This window comes from Rattus norvegicus, chromosome 15 (assembly GCF_021556685.1).
Source record: "Rattus norvegicus strain SHRSP/BbbUtx chromosome 15, alternate assembly SHRSP_T2T, whole genome shotgun sequence".
Classification (NCBI taxonomy): domain Eukaryota; kingdom Metazoa; phylum Chordata; class Mammalia; order Rodentia; family Muridae; genus Rattus; species Rattus norvegicus.
This window is the reverse complement of record NC_141548.1, coordinates 57,591,521-57,606,236: the sequence shown is the minus strand read 5'-3', so window position 1 is coordinate 57,606,236 and position 14,716 is coordinate 57,591,521. Positions and strand designations below refer to the sequence as shown.

The 14,716-nt window shown below is 48.9% G+C and overlaps 1 protein-coding gene across 7 annotated transcripts in view; it reads right to left on the bottom strand.

The window, feature by feature from the left end:
• The window catches only part of Tsc22d1 (TSC22 domain family, member 1), a 101,128-nt gene extending 87,358 nt beyond the window's left edge, over positions 1 to 13,770 (bottom strand). For 2 of the 7 annotated variants that reach the window (XR_015638133.1, XM_087586415.1), the window contains exons 1-2: positions 12,842 to 13,770; positions 9,634 to 12,642 (exon numbers count right to left, since the gene is read on the bottom strand). Coding sequence is in view for 4 of the 7 variants with exons in the window: in XM_087586415.1 (XP_087442541.1) it covers positions 9,634 to 12,479 (2,846 nt within the window). In the remaining 3 variants the exon portion in view is untranslated. 7 annotated transcript variants of the gene reach the window in all.
• Positions 13,771 to 14,716: the final 946 nt, after the last annotated feature.

Genomic DNA, 14,716 nt, shown 5'->3' with positions numbered 1-14,716 from the left:
AATGAACTAAATGTGGAGGTTACCGTTCCATAGGTGGGGGTCCTGGTGACTGGAAATGGGAGAGTGAGCTGAGCAGCAGCATTCATATCCATCCCAACACCCACCCACTGTTTCCTGTCAGTTATTTTGCTGCAGCCATGAGAAGAAAGTCAAAGTCCAAACCCTGAAACCAGAATTCCATACACAAATCTCAGATTCCACTATACAGGCAGGTGACCCTGAATAAAAGGCTTCTTTCTCTATTCTCAGTTTCCTCACCTGTAAAATGAGGATAAATATGAAGCCAAAAAGATGTCCTGAGGATTAAGTAACACCTCTGTGCTCAGACAACTCGGACAGTAGAATTGGTTCTCTACAACTCTACTTCAAAGCCACCACTGGTGTTATTAGAGTCTGAGCAGCACACAACACATGGCAGAAACTATCAACTCCAAGGCAGGACAGACCCCCAAGAGGTCATTGTCTAAGTGCTAAGCTAAAAACAAATTAAAAATTACATGAAAGTAATCTTATTACTACTGCTACTGAGATACACCATAACCACGTGGCAATTTTAACTGGTGTCATTTCAACTGTATGTGTGTCCTTTCAAAGCATTCCTAATTAGTCAATATACATTTGTACACACACACTATGAAGGCCTAAAGACAAAAAAACAAAAAAAGGTAATAACTAAATAACCAGAATGAGCTATGAGAAAATTGTTTTTATCAACAAACAATTCTGAATTTGAAAGTCAAATAATACTCAGAAATGTAAATGGGCTATCAAGAATCCCCCAAACTGGGTAGTTAGGTGTTACTAAGAAAATGTGAGGGCCCTGGAAGAGTAAGCCATTACTTCATCTGTCTTAACTACAGAAAGTGCACAGTTGCTCTGTGGCTCCCAGGATGAGCAAAGCCACACCATGCACCATGACCTAACACTGATCCTTTATGAAACCAGGTCACAGTTAGTCTCCCCAGTCAACACAAAATGGTTCTCTGACAGGCAACCAGGCTGAACATCTGACAAGTTCACGGTGATGGAGGGAGACTCTTTCACTAGGTTTCAAACTAGCCTCTGGCGATCAGTGCAGTGCATCATTTCCCCTCCTGCTGGTGGGGGTGTTGCTGCTCTTAGTATTACCACCATCAGTGTCCTACCCTTCAGAACAGAGGTCTCATCTGCCTCCCAATGCTTCTCGACACACACAGACAGTCTTTAAAGCTGACTGTTACTTCTGACCACTGCAGCCCTGCTATGGTTCTTCTCCATCTGAAGAACCCTACTTTCCTCTTCTGCATAACAGGCATCTAACAATGACCACGAGTAAAACATCACAGAAACTGTAAACAACATTTACTAACTGGTTAGAAGGAAACAAATAAAACCCTCAACAGAAGCAAGTGGCATTCTACAAGCTCAAAGCCTGTTTTGAACAGCTGATTGCAAAGGAGTCCCAAGATAATACCTAGATATTTTAGAACCATTTAATGGAAAATAGCTATGCCAGTCAAAAGTAGGAAAAATACTGATTATTCAAATTACCAAATAAATGGAGGGGTTTTTTTTGTTGTTGTTTCATTCAAGTTAAAGATTTTTTAACAGTTTTAAAGAATACAAAATAAACAAAACACAGTGCTTGTTTAGAAAAAGAATAGTCAACTGAGAAGCAGCAAAAAGTAAAGCAAGTCTCAATCATATCAAAGACAAAAGCTGATGATGTCACGGTAACCTCTAAGGAATTTAATTCTAGTCTCTAAAAAAGATGCATTTGATTTCCCGGTTCTTATGCCATGATTAAGAGTAGATTTTCTTCATGAAACAGGCTCTCACCATCGCTGTAAACACTGAAATAAGTTTTGGATACTGGTAGATTCCAAACATTCCTGTCACAGAGGTTAAAATTTTATCAGATAATCACATACAGTAATAAATTATAACAGGTATTACAAACAAAAGTAACAAGGTGCTTTTAATTAGTTTTAACAACCTCAATTTAAATCGGTATGTCAGAGGCCCTCCCAAAAGTGAACGGTTTAGCCAGGTGCGGTGGTACATACCTGTAACCCCAGGGCGCTGGAGGCCGAAGCAGGAAGAGCACAAATTCAAGGCCATCTGGGCTACATAGCTATTTCAAGGTTGGCCTAGGCTACATAGCAAGATCTTGTCTCAAAAGAGAAAAAAAAATTAAACTTTAAGAAAGAGTTGAGGAGGTGACCTTGGTCATGTTTATGTTCAAATGCCCAGAGGAGAATGGGAGGCAGGTCAGAAGGTTCCTGAGAGGTCATCGAGTGTCACAAGGAATGAAGCAGGGGCAGTGGAAGCAGGGGTGGAGCTCAGTGGTAGAGCACTTGCCTGGCATGCACAAGGCCACAGGCTCCAAGCCCAGCACTGAGAGAGGCGAATGTTTACTTTCCCTTTTATCTGTTTCTTGTCTGCCAAGAACAGCGAGCCCTTGCCACATGCTCCCACTACCAGGCGCACGAGGCCAAGCAACCAAGGACAGAACCTTCTAAAACCAGGAGCCAAAATAAACCTTTCCTGGGGAAATGGAGCCTGATAGGAGGCCAGGAGCAGGCAAAAACAGAAGGAATTACCTTACACCAGAGGGGAAGGCTTTACTAAGGGGATCTAGGCAAGTGAATTACATACGACTTCCACATTAAAAGCATCATTCAGACTGCAGCGCAGTAGCAGAGAAAGGCAGGATGTGTGCGGGTCGCTCAGTGAGAAAGCTACCACAGGCAGCACCTCTTTTAAGTGAAGGCTGTTTTCTCTTGGACTGGAACTGTGCCAGCAGGGAAGAGACGGAAGAAAAGTAAGGATGGATGTTCCGTTCAGGAAGGAGCGGGTGAGGAAAGACATGAGGAATGTAATCTAGGTGTCTAAAGTAAGACGGAGATTCCCCATAACAGAACAACTAGAAGGCCTAAACAGCAGCGTTAGGTTGACGGCCTGGGAAGACAGAGGAGATCTGCAGGCACAGGCTCATGCCTGTGAGCCCAGCACCAGGGAGGCTACAGCAGGATGGCTGCCTCAAGTTTGGGGCCAGTCAGTACTACCTTACCTAAGCAAGACAACAGACTGGGAGCAGCCTGTGAGAATCCAAGGCTGGGGAAGCTGACACTGACCGTTTGGCAGAGAATGATCTCAAAGAGACCAACACAGGATGGCGAGAAAGTGGGAAACAAAACAAAACAACAAAAAACAAAGAAGGGTGTCTTGGTCAGCTGGAGTGCTGCAGGAGGGAGTGCGGTCAGGTGGCAGAAGGCAGCAGAGGTGACTTTCTGGTCAGGATGAAGAAATGGTGGGGAAAAAAAGGCATTTCTGTCTGTGAGACCACAACCCTCCATTTACAATATAAGTGAAGATGGGTTACTTTTTCTTCTCCTGTACCTTCCTTTGAATGAGTCATGAGGGGATGTCTGAAGCCGTGTATGGTAGGCCTTATCAGGAATCCCAGCACCTGGAAGGCTGAGGCAAGAGAACTGCTGTAAGAGACTAGTCCCTGCTATATAAGGAGCATGCCATGTCAAAAAGCAAGAACAAGAAACAAGGAAGTGCATAGTCTGCCATGCCATCCGGCCTTCATGGTGGCAACCAAACCCAAGGGACAAGGCTTTGACTGTGACTCCAAGCCAGGTTTTTTTCAGTTTCAAGTTTTAAATTTCTAGATAAGAAATCATATATATTCTTTTGCTTTTAAAGTGAATTTTTGAGGCCCTATCTCAAATAAATAAAAGGAAAGGTATAGAAACGTAAGCCTATTTAAAACAAAAAAAAAAAAAAACAACAGGCCATGAAAAGACAACAGTAAAACAAATCTGGATGCTAGGAAGCAGACGGTTGAGTGACAACTGACTTCACAAACAGAAAAAACAATCAGATTCAGCAAACAAAGCCAGAAACAAATCCAACCGAAACTTCAAAAAGCCCCAAAGGCCCTGGAACTGGCAGCAGCACAGGCACTGCTTCTTACCCAACAGCCAAGTCTGCAGACCAAGGGGGGGCGCTTGCAAAGCACAGACTGAGGGAGCGAAGCACACAGCAGAAGGCAAGGCGGGGAGTGGAACTCGGCTGAATGAAGATGTGAGCTGGGGATCCAAGACTTTTCATTCCTCTACGCCCCCCCTCCCTGCAGCCCTTGTGGACAGATCAGGAGTTAATCAACTAAGGGGAGGTACAAAGATGTCAGGACCCCCAGTGGAACAGCCCAGTCAGGTTACCATCTAGTCTACTCTAGACTAGTGGAGCTGATGGTCGACAAGCTTTGTTGAGAATCTGTAACCAACACTGCTTACTCTTACACACAACTGCCAACTACCTAAAGGTTCTATTGAAATGAAAGACACAGACCAAGGTAAGAGAGAAAATGAAACCTGGGAAAAGCAGACCCCACAGAAAGAAAACTTTTAAAGAGCTAGGCATGATGACACACTGGAGGGGCAGGGCTGGAGAATGCCAAGTTCAAGGCCTGAACTACACAGAGAAACCCTGTGTGATAAATCAAATCTAACGTGTGCACAGAGCTAAGAGAAAGCTCTGTTAAATTAAACTGGAGCAATATACAGTTTTTTAAAAAGGCAAAGATCTGCAACCAAAAAAAGGCTCTTGGAAATTAAATGTAAGAGAAACTCAGTAGAAACCGAGGAAATTAGAAGATCAGCCAGGAAGGCCCATCATACAAATAAATTTGAGGAAAAATTCTGGAATGTGGTTCATTGGCAGATCCTTTGCCAAGTCTGAAGCCCTGGATTCAAACTCAGTACCCCAAAGTTTGCAGGTTAAATAGCACACAATAAAAAAAAAAAAAGCAGAATCACGCTCCCCTACCACACACATGCCATCCGTGTAAAATTCATAACACTGGAAACAAACTTTAAAAGCTTTCATAGATGTTTTTAAAATGAGAAGAGAGGAAGGGGAAGAATGAAAGAGAGGAAAAACAAAGACAGGCCACATATGGCATTAAGAAACCAAAATGGCTATAGAATTCTCAAAAGCAGTATGGAAGCCAGGAAGTGTTGTCAATAAAAAGTTGTAAGAGAACAACCTGGTGTCCTTTACCTAAACAAAGGCATCAAGTGGGATAACCATCTAAAAACAGCAGGCCAATCAAGAATGAAGTCAACACAGGCTGTGAAAATGAAGCTATACCACAGGAGAAGTGAAGGAGAGAGAAGCCAAGAGCAACAGTAAGTAGCGAGCCTACGCGACCCTGGACTTTCCTAGAGAAAGGCTGAGGCTGAGGGGCTGGTGATAGACAATTAGTGACAAGCAGAGATGAAGTACAAGGTTCAATGGGGACCATGCACTCCAGCCGTGGGCCCCAAGCCAAGTTCCACACTAAGAGCAACCCTGGTGAAATGTTCTAAGTAGTCCTCCATCCTCTGGACTACAGTGCAAGCACACAAGCAAGAAACCACCAGAGAGCCGAGGAAGGACGCTGCCCAGGTGGAGACCAAGGCACACACAACTTGGGAGACCAGGAGAAGGAAGGAGGAAGGAATTCTGAGAGGGGGACCCACCCCTTCCAATACAGCAATTGTCTGGGGACCGAGGGAGGAGCAAGGCAGCCACAGGACTGTACTGTGGACAGTAAAAGGAATCATCTTTTACAAGGCTTATAAATATTCAAGAGTGACATAACTGTTGGGAGAAACTCCTGGAGCACCACACCGGCAACCAACAGGCAGGTCCATTTTATCTGAGAAATTTAAAAACACAAAGTAAGGATAGTTCTTATTTGATAAACTCTTAGGAGCACAGTGAGTTAAGTTCTGAGAGTCTTCGAAACTCATTTATTTTACCTGACGATTCTGAGAAATGCTATTATTGCCTTTACTGTTTTCAAATGAGGAAACTGAGGCATAAGCAACTTAAACAGCCTCGAGTTATATGACTGGAGCAGAGGACAGAGAAAAGACAAGGCTGGGCGGTCTGGTCTGTTTTCTGAGCTGCTCCTCACAGGCACACCGTTGCCTGTCTCGTAGCAAGACAAGCCTGTCAAAGAGGAATCATCTAAACAAAATTAAAGGGATTGTAGAAAGGAAATCTGGGAAGGAAGGAGGTGGGAGGTATAGACTTTGATTCTTTAAACTGTATATGTAAAAAAATAAATGCTTCAGGACGGGTGTAATGGTAATGGTGCACTGGGAAGGCAGAAGCAGGCTGATCTGTGAGTTCAAGGCCAGCCGGCCAGTCAGCCAGCCAGCCAGCCATCGATACTGGGTCAAAACAAAAACCATTAAAAGGTGTTTTACATGATTTTAATTGATCCATCCTACCATTCCCAGTAGATAAGTAATACAAGTGTTGTTCCTTTTCCGAAAGAAAACCCTGATTTCCAGGCTAGGGAGACGGCTCACTCTTTTACCTTACAAGATGGGAGGTGCTTGCTACACAGCATGTGAACCTGAGTTTGGACCCCAGAATCCATAGAAAAGCCTGCCACAGAGGCACAGGCTTCTAATGTCAGCACTGAGGAAGTACAGACAAGGGTATCCCTGAGGCTCACTGGTAAACCAGCCCAGCCAGCACAGTGAGCTCCAATTTAATCTCAAAAAATAAATTGGACACAGTTGAGGGAGACAATTGACACTGACCTCTGACTTCATGATCACATACAGGCATGCAACCAAAAATAAACAAACAAACAAACAAACATGAAAAAGAAAACCCACTTGTTCCTGTATAATACTTGAGGGCTATGAAACAGACACTATTTACAAGGCTGACACCATGTCACCTTAAGGAGCAAGAAGATAGCAAAGTCACATTGCTCATTCAATTTATTACATAAATTATAGCACCTGCATTTCTAATGGTGTGGTTAAGATGACAAAGTGAGCTGTGCCTTCATCGGAAAAACAGAAAAAGATCTGCTAAGTTTGTTGAAAAAAAAAAAAAAAAGAAAAAAATTTTTTTTGTTCCTGCCCTTGTGGGAAAGACTGGTAAACATCATTATCACCAAATATACAGTACTTAAATAGGACAGTAAAATGTGCTGAGGAGACACCCCCTGGGGAAGAACAATCTTTCAGAGGGAACATCTGAGCTTTGCTTATAAACAAGAATTTCACATAGCACTGTGCTAACAAGTACAGAACATTAGAGCAAAATAACTGTGTCTTCCAGTTCCTGCAAACGTTAAGTCACGTTAAAGGCGAAGACATCAAGACCTTTATAATAAAATGGCCTTTAAAAAAAATGTCGCATGATCTTCCATCGTCTGCAATGTTTAGTCTCCTCTGAGTAACACAGTGGCTAAGAGGACAACCCGAAGGCACTTTCCCCATGTCTGAGCATCTAACTCTAAAGAGTAGACTATATCGCAGTATATACGCAAGGGTGATCTCTCTCTCCTGCCACCAAACAGTTTCATGTTAGCATTACTTCCTGGGTCATAAAGTGAAATGAGGGCACAGCCCTTTCTTCCAAAGGAGATCAATGGTGACAAAGCCTGCAGGATGCAGGTGACACAGACTGCGTGGAGCAAAGGCAGTGAGTGGCTCTAAGGCTGCTTCACTTTTGCCTCTCCTAGGTATTTCCCAATTATCTCCCAAGGGCAAATTTAAGTGATTTTTTTTTAAAATCAAACTACAGTGAGATTAAAAACAATCTGCAATAAAACACAATTAAAAATAGACCTGGATGGTCGGTCCTGCATGCTCCTTGGCTGGGGGACTAAGATCTTAAGAGAACTTGAAGGAGGCCTGGCAAACAATGTGTCCAGTCTTGATGACTCAACTTTGATGTGAACTGACACAGGTTTGTAATGAAGTTCAAAGACAGTCTGAGGACTGCTTCTGTTAGTTACTGCACACAACTACCTCACGTGCCCCCGTGCTGCTGCCCTGGAACATAACTCCACCCCACTGACTCCTGACCCACCTTCATCTCAGTCACTATGTGTCTACTGGGAAAGGGCTCTGCACTCTCACACTGGGATTCACCCTACAGATAAAAGCTAGTGCACAGTATCCTGCCTTAACTGTGGACAGGAGGTCTTCCCAAGGCCTGCCATCTCCCTGCCAACAGGAGGAAAACAATGGAAGCCCTCTTAGGAGCCCACAAACAGTAATTAAGAAAACCTCCACGGTTTGTAAGCAGTGTGCGGCTTCCATCGCTCTCTGTCACCTGTCTTTGACATCCTAGGTCAGCTTCTGTATTACACGGTTAAACAGGAGCTTCGCTTGAACTGATTTAGATTTAGGAAACCAAAAAGAGTAAATAATTTCTTAAACTAAATTACAGGTGAGGTTCAGAATGATAAAGATAAAATTAAAGGTTGAACAATAATTATAATTGGACTACTACAGAAACTACATCTTACAAGTCTCTCTTGTGAAGTACTTCTGTATGGGGGTAAGGACTACATTTAGTTAGTAACAAAATTTAAGTATATGACTACTAGAAAAAAACACTAAAAAAGTATTTTCCCCTGATTTCAAGTATCATTATCTTTTAAACAACTTGGGGGAAAATGATGAAAACGTCACTAAAACACATGGCCATTTTTTCTCTTTATAAAATTCTTTTGCAACAGTTTCAGTTTTTCCAAAGTAAACCCACGAATATACAAATAGACTATAAATGCTTCAATTGGAATGGTTGAAAACTTAATGTCAAAAATCTCCAACAGATACTAAAATAACTCTCTTAAATGTTTTTCAAAACTTCAGTGAAGAAGTCTTTTTACAACTACTATACTTCTGTTCACTATATACACTGGCAAAATTACAAAAAACTTTCCTTTAAAAAAATCTTAAAGCAATGTAGACATAGAGTTCACAGCTTCTCTGGCAATCTGATGCATTAAGTGATTAGCATATTATTTCCAATATGATTTAAAAAAAAAATGCTGGCCTAATACTGACTTTTAGACTCTGTCTTTTGGCAAGAGAAGAAACAGGTGGGACAGATTAGCCTGTATAAAATCAGCCCTTTAAGACTGAGTGCATGCTTTAAAATGGCTACCACTTTTATCTACTCTCAAAAGGAAAAAAAAGTACAGCCATTACTTACTACTAAGGATAAAGTAGGCATTTTGTCCTCGAAAAACACGCGTTAAGACTTCTATTCCTCCTCTGTCCGGACAGAGTTTACAAAAGCCGGTTGCTAACAGTATGAGGACAACCTACATCACCCAGATTAGGTCATCTTTCCCACAGTGCCTTAGGAGGACAAGCAGGTAACAGTATCTTTCAAAGCCTGAGATCAAACTTCCTAGGAAACAAGAAATGTGGGAGCCACAGCGCCTAACAAGAAATGATCATTAAGATTTTAGTAGCTCAAAAGAATAGCTTTAACTATTTCGTGGGATAACCAAATCTAAGCTGCTTTGCATAATCTTCTCAAAAGCACTTTATAAATAATAAAATCTACCTGGTAGCCCCGTCTATTTGTAATATACACTTACACTTTTATAACTATCGTGAACATTATGTTCATAACCTAGTCTGCCTCCCAACCACTCTGAAACCATTCTGTAAGATTCTTACCCTGGAAAACTTACCATGAATATGCACTTCTCACATGCAAATGGAAAGGCATATATATACATATGGACTAAGTGCACCCACACGTACTGCTGCTAAAGAGATCAACTTTGAACTGCCCGATGCCTGCAGAAGCACATGATCTTACCTCTCGTCCTCGCCATCCACCAGGGGTGTTGTCAGCGGTAGCACCTTCAACGGGAAGAGAGAAGCAGAGGCTGCTAGGCTGCTGCTACTCCCATCTGAGACTGCTGACACTCCCCCACTGTCACCACTGAGAGTCTGAGGTAAGCCGCCTGAGGAGGGCTCCGCTGGACGCCTGGTGTCTTCCATTTGGCTTCCAATTGCCTGAGCTAATGATTGTGTAGAGAACTGAGTAGAACTTAGCGGTATCTGTTGTGCCAAAGGCAAATTTATGTTAGTGGCTATCAATGGAGATTGACTAACACTTTGAACCAAACTGCCATTTTGGGTGGCTGGGGGTTGTGCTATATTCTGTGGTGGAACTAAGTTTGTTGGGACAGAAGACATTCCAGAAGGACCAGCTGAACTAACCTGACTTGTAACAGAAATGGTGCTAGCAGAGGGCAAAGGACTACCTGTGGGCAACTGGTGGGAAACAACTCCATGAGCCACTGCTTCCACTCCCTGTGTCTGGGGAGGCACCGCTACCATGGTACTCTGGGGTGCAATAACCAATTGCTGAGGAAGGCTTGGAGCACTGGTTTGAACGCCCTGATGAATGATCCCAGTTGGAGCAGGTAGGACTACTTGTGAAGATGGAGGAGCACCTTGCTGAACAACTGAAGGTGTAACTTGGGTAGAGGGTGGCTGTACTGCAGTGGGTATGTTTGCCTGCTGACCGATACTTGCAATCTGACCACCAGCTGGTACAGTAGACACTGCTGTTGGAGCCTGGCCAATGGGCTGCCCAGTCGCCCCTGCAGGTTGTGCTTGTACTGCTGTGGGCTGCACTGGCAGCTGGATCCCTTGTGGCTGAGCCACGGGAATCACTGACGCTCCTGTGCCTGTGGAACTGGACTGTCCAGAGGACATTGCCGCTTGGAATATTGGCTGCTGCTGTGCGTACTCTGAAGGAGGGTTTTGAGTTGCTGGCTGGCCATGGCCTGGGGCTATCTGCGTAGGAACCATTGGTTGCTGTTGCCCATATTGTAACTGCTGGGGTGGTGCCCCTGGAAGAGGAGTTTGCACGGGAGGAGCTGGCTGAGGATACGGCAGCTGGGGCTGAGCCAGACTGGAAATGGAAGGCTGTTGACCTACAGCTGACGTTACACCCACCACGTTGACAGGTGAAGGCTGGATACCAGTTGCTGCGCTCATAGTGGCTTGCAGAGGAACAGGTTGAAGATTTGGCTTCTGCTGAAAGCTCAATTCTTGAGGCTGTAGTTGTACCTGTGACATCTGTGACTGAGAAATACTCTGTGGACCAGGGCTACTGAAATCTAGCTGTTGGAGGGCCACGCCTTGAAGACCTGGTGGTGCTGGTGGTAGCGGCTGCTGCTGCTGCACCACCACAGTAGGGGCTCCCATCTCTCCGCTTCCCACACTCTCTGTGTAGTGACTCAGTGTGCTGACACTACTGCTCACGGAACTCCCACTAGTGCTCTCCCTCTCCGAAGAGGACGCTTCCGTGGGGGTTTGCTTCACGGTCTCCACCACTTTATTTATGGCCACGCCTTCTGGACCTGGCACAGCATTTTCTCTCTCATAGAATTCAGTGCAAGTCCATCTGCCTTTTTTAAAGGGTTCAGAAGTAGAGTCTAACTTCACAACTCTGAACCTTGATGTGTTAACTGTTGGCGGCGGCTGCTGCGGCTGCTGCTGCTGACTTGAAACCATTCCCACCGTGATACCTGCAGCTGCGTTAAGGACAGGAGAAGAAATGGTACCGTTGCCCATGCCACTCAAGACATTCACATTAACACCGCTGGTAACTCCAGGCCCACCACTTATACTAACAGCATTGGGATGCACGCTGTTCGCCACACCGGGACTGAAACCACCCACAGCAGCAATGTTAACATTATTCGTTGCATTCGTGCCGGTAACTGAATTTACACCTATGCTGCCTGGAGTGCTTGGAGCACGGATGCTCGTCATCACTGAGGCAGGTAAGCCAGCCGATGATACAGCAGAAGTAGGTGGGACTGGCACACCACCGTCAGAACTTCCAGCTGTAGAGAGTTTCCTGGACACGGGGCTCGTGGGTGGTGGCCCTCCAGGAACGGATGTACTGGCCACAGCAGCATGTGATGAATGGTGGTGTCCGTGGTGAAGGTGGTGCCCATGATGAATGTGATGGTGGTGATGGAGGTGGTGTGGATGAGCGTTCCCATTGATCACAACGTTCTGTTGTGGAAGGTGAGGCAAATGAGGCTGAGGAAGGTGGGGCTGGTTAGGAGAGACTGCCCCAGGTGTCTCAGCTTCCTGGAAGTTATTCAGAGTCTCCTCGGAGGAACTGCGTTCAGGCTCACCTAAGTCAGTGGCCCTGGAAAGGGAGACATCAAGGATCTCGGAAGAAGAGAGATCTTCCGTGTGCGACTCATCCAGGTCATCATAGCTCTCGGTGTCCTCTGCTATGCTGTTGTTTGAGCTGATGCTGGCAGAGATCTGAGCCGGAGTAACGCTAGTTATCTGGAAGCCACTTTTCTTTTTCATCTGAGTTCCGCCTGGCGCAAGAGGCTGTCCCTGCAGCTGAGCCTGTGAAAGGAGGTTCAGGCTTTGTGGAGGCGGAGGCTGTGGTCCCTGTGTGGAAGATGCAGCAGGAGGCGGCGGCTGGAGCAGCGAAGAAGGAGGAGGAAAATCTTCAGAAGATGGAGCAGCACCACTGACGCCGGTACCTGCTGCACTGAGAGCAGAGGCGCTGCCACCACCGCTGCCCCTTCGAGGGAACATTGCCGGGTGCGCCATCTTCCTAGCACTAATGTCTGCAGCAGCGGCCGCCGCGGCGGTGGACTCTGGCGGCTGGTGCATTGTGCTGGGTACCGGGGGGCGGAGGAGGCGAGTGCAATTTCCTTCTGCACCGTAATCTTTGTATGGAGAAGCCGGAGAGGCGAACAGGACCTGAAGCTCCGCCCGACGCGATCCCTCCTCCTCCTCCTCTGCCGAAGGCGCCGGCTGCTCGTGCCTTCGAGGGCTAGCTTCGGGAAGGGAGGATGAACCGGGTGAACCAGGTGGCTGGGGAACCGAAGGGGGACCCCTTCAGTCCTTCGCCATTCACTTTCCCCTCCAGTCACACACCCCCCTTTATATTCCGCTTCACGTGGGGTGCGGGGCGGGAGGGAGGGGAGCCCAGGAGGGGGCGGGGGAGGCGAGGAGAAGCGAGAAATGCCCACCTTCTTTGGCCAACTCCGGAGCCAGCTCAACCCCCTCCTCCCGCGGCGGCGGCCGCTGCAAAGCCCCTCCGCTCGCCCTGCACCGAGGCAGCGCGGAGCGAGCGGTCGCCCGGCCCTCGCCACCCCCGGCGCCGCGGCCGCCGGCGAGCCCTGAGCTCAGCGTCGCTCCAACCTCCCTTGCCGGCGCGGCCGGCCCCGCTCGGGCCTCCCCCCGCGGCCCGCGGCCCCTCTCAAACCCCCTGGGCTCGCGACGGCTGCTCCGGGAGGAAAGGCTGACCGCGACTGGGGCCCGGGCGGCGCGGCTGCGAGCGGGGCGGCGGCGGGGCGCCGGGTACGGTGAGCCCAGCAACGAGGCGAGGGCGGGCGCGCAGAGACGCCGGGTCCTCGCGGAGCGCGGCCGGGGCGCGGCGGCGGCGGTGGCGGCGGCAGCGGGAGCCCAGGGACCGCTCCATCACTGGCAGCCATGGAGCCCGAGCATTTTCCTCTCTCGGGGCAGGCGCTCGGCTCGGCACACGTCCTCTGAGAGGAAGGGCGCCGGCGCCCAGGCTGCTCCGGCGGGTGGCGGGACGTGCGCGGGAGCGGAGGGGCGAGCTCGCGTCCTCTTCTCAGCCCGCCGGCTGGCTCGGCACCGAGCTGCTCCCGCGACCGGGAGGGAGGGGGCCGCGGGCGGCGGTGGCTCCTTTTCGCGGCGGCGGCGACGGCCAGACGGGGCTGGTGCAGCGGCTGCAGCCGACGCCGTTCAAAGAAATGAGAGGTGGGGTTGGTCGGTGGCGGCGCGGGGCGGAGGAGTGGGAGGGCGTCGGGCGAGGAGGGGGCTGTGGTGGTTGTTACTAGTGCTCTTCTCGGGCTGCTCCGTATCCCCTGGTCTCTCGCGGCATCAAGAGAGGAGGGACCAGCGCCCCAGCGCGAGAGGAGGAGGGTCGAGCTCTGACCGAAGAGAAGGAGGAGGAGGAGGAGGGGGAGGAGGAGGAGGAGGAGAAGGCGGGGGGGAGGGGTCGCGGAGGAGAAGAGGGAAGATGGCGTCTGCGCGTGCGCGCCGGCGCTGCAGACATAAAGCTGGGTCTGACTAGGGGAGGTGGCCTGTCTTCGGTCCGTGCCGAGCTCTCGGCTCCGTCTCCACGGAAATTGCCGAAGGCCGGCGGAGCCGCCGACGCCTGAGGGCGGTGGGGGTGGGGCACTCGGGCGCGCGAGCGAATCCGGGTCGCGTGGAGAAGCTAGGGTGGGGCGTGGGGGCCACGCCGCGCGCGTGCGCGCAGGTTAGGCGTGTCCGCTGCTGTCTCCCACGCGGACCCCGGCGAGGCGGGTGAGGAGCGATAGGTCTCGGGTGTGCGCGCCCTGGGGCGGTGTCCCCCCGGCCTGCTGAATGGGTAATAAGGCTTTTCTCCTCAGCAACAGCATCACGAGTTGCAGCTCCCAGGAGCCCTCCGCTGCTGCCACGACATGAGTCAGGCTTTCTTCCTCCGCGCGTGGCGGAGCCTTCCTCCTCCTCCTCCTCCTTCCCCTCCTCCTTCTCCAAGCAGTACCTGGGTTCCCCCTCGACCCGCACCGCCCTCGCCCCTTCCGGGGATGCCCCGATGGAGTCGGGTGCCTTCCCCCACAGCAGTGGTACCTTTTGTGCAGAGCGGTGGTGGCTGCCACGCGGTCCTTCGCCCTTCGACGGGCAGGGGCGAGGCTGCTAGCAGATGGCACGGATGTTTGCAGTGAATCTCCCAAGCCCACCCCAGGGGAAGGCTCTTACAAAAGGGAGTGGTCCTTGCTGTCCCTCCTTAGCTGGTGGGAAGAAGCGAGCCTGCCCGGCCAGCTAACTAACCAACAGGTGGAGCTTCCCTCCAGCCATTCATTGTCTTTGTGTCCTTGCTGTGGCCCTCATAGAGG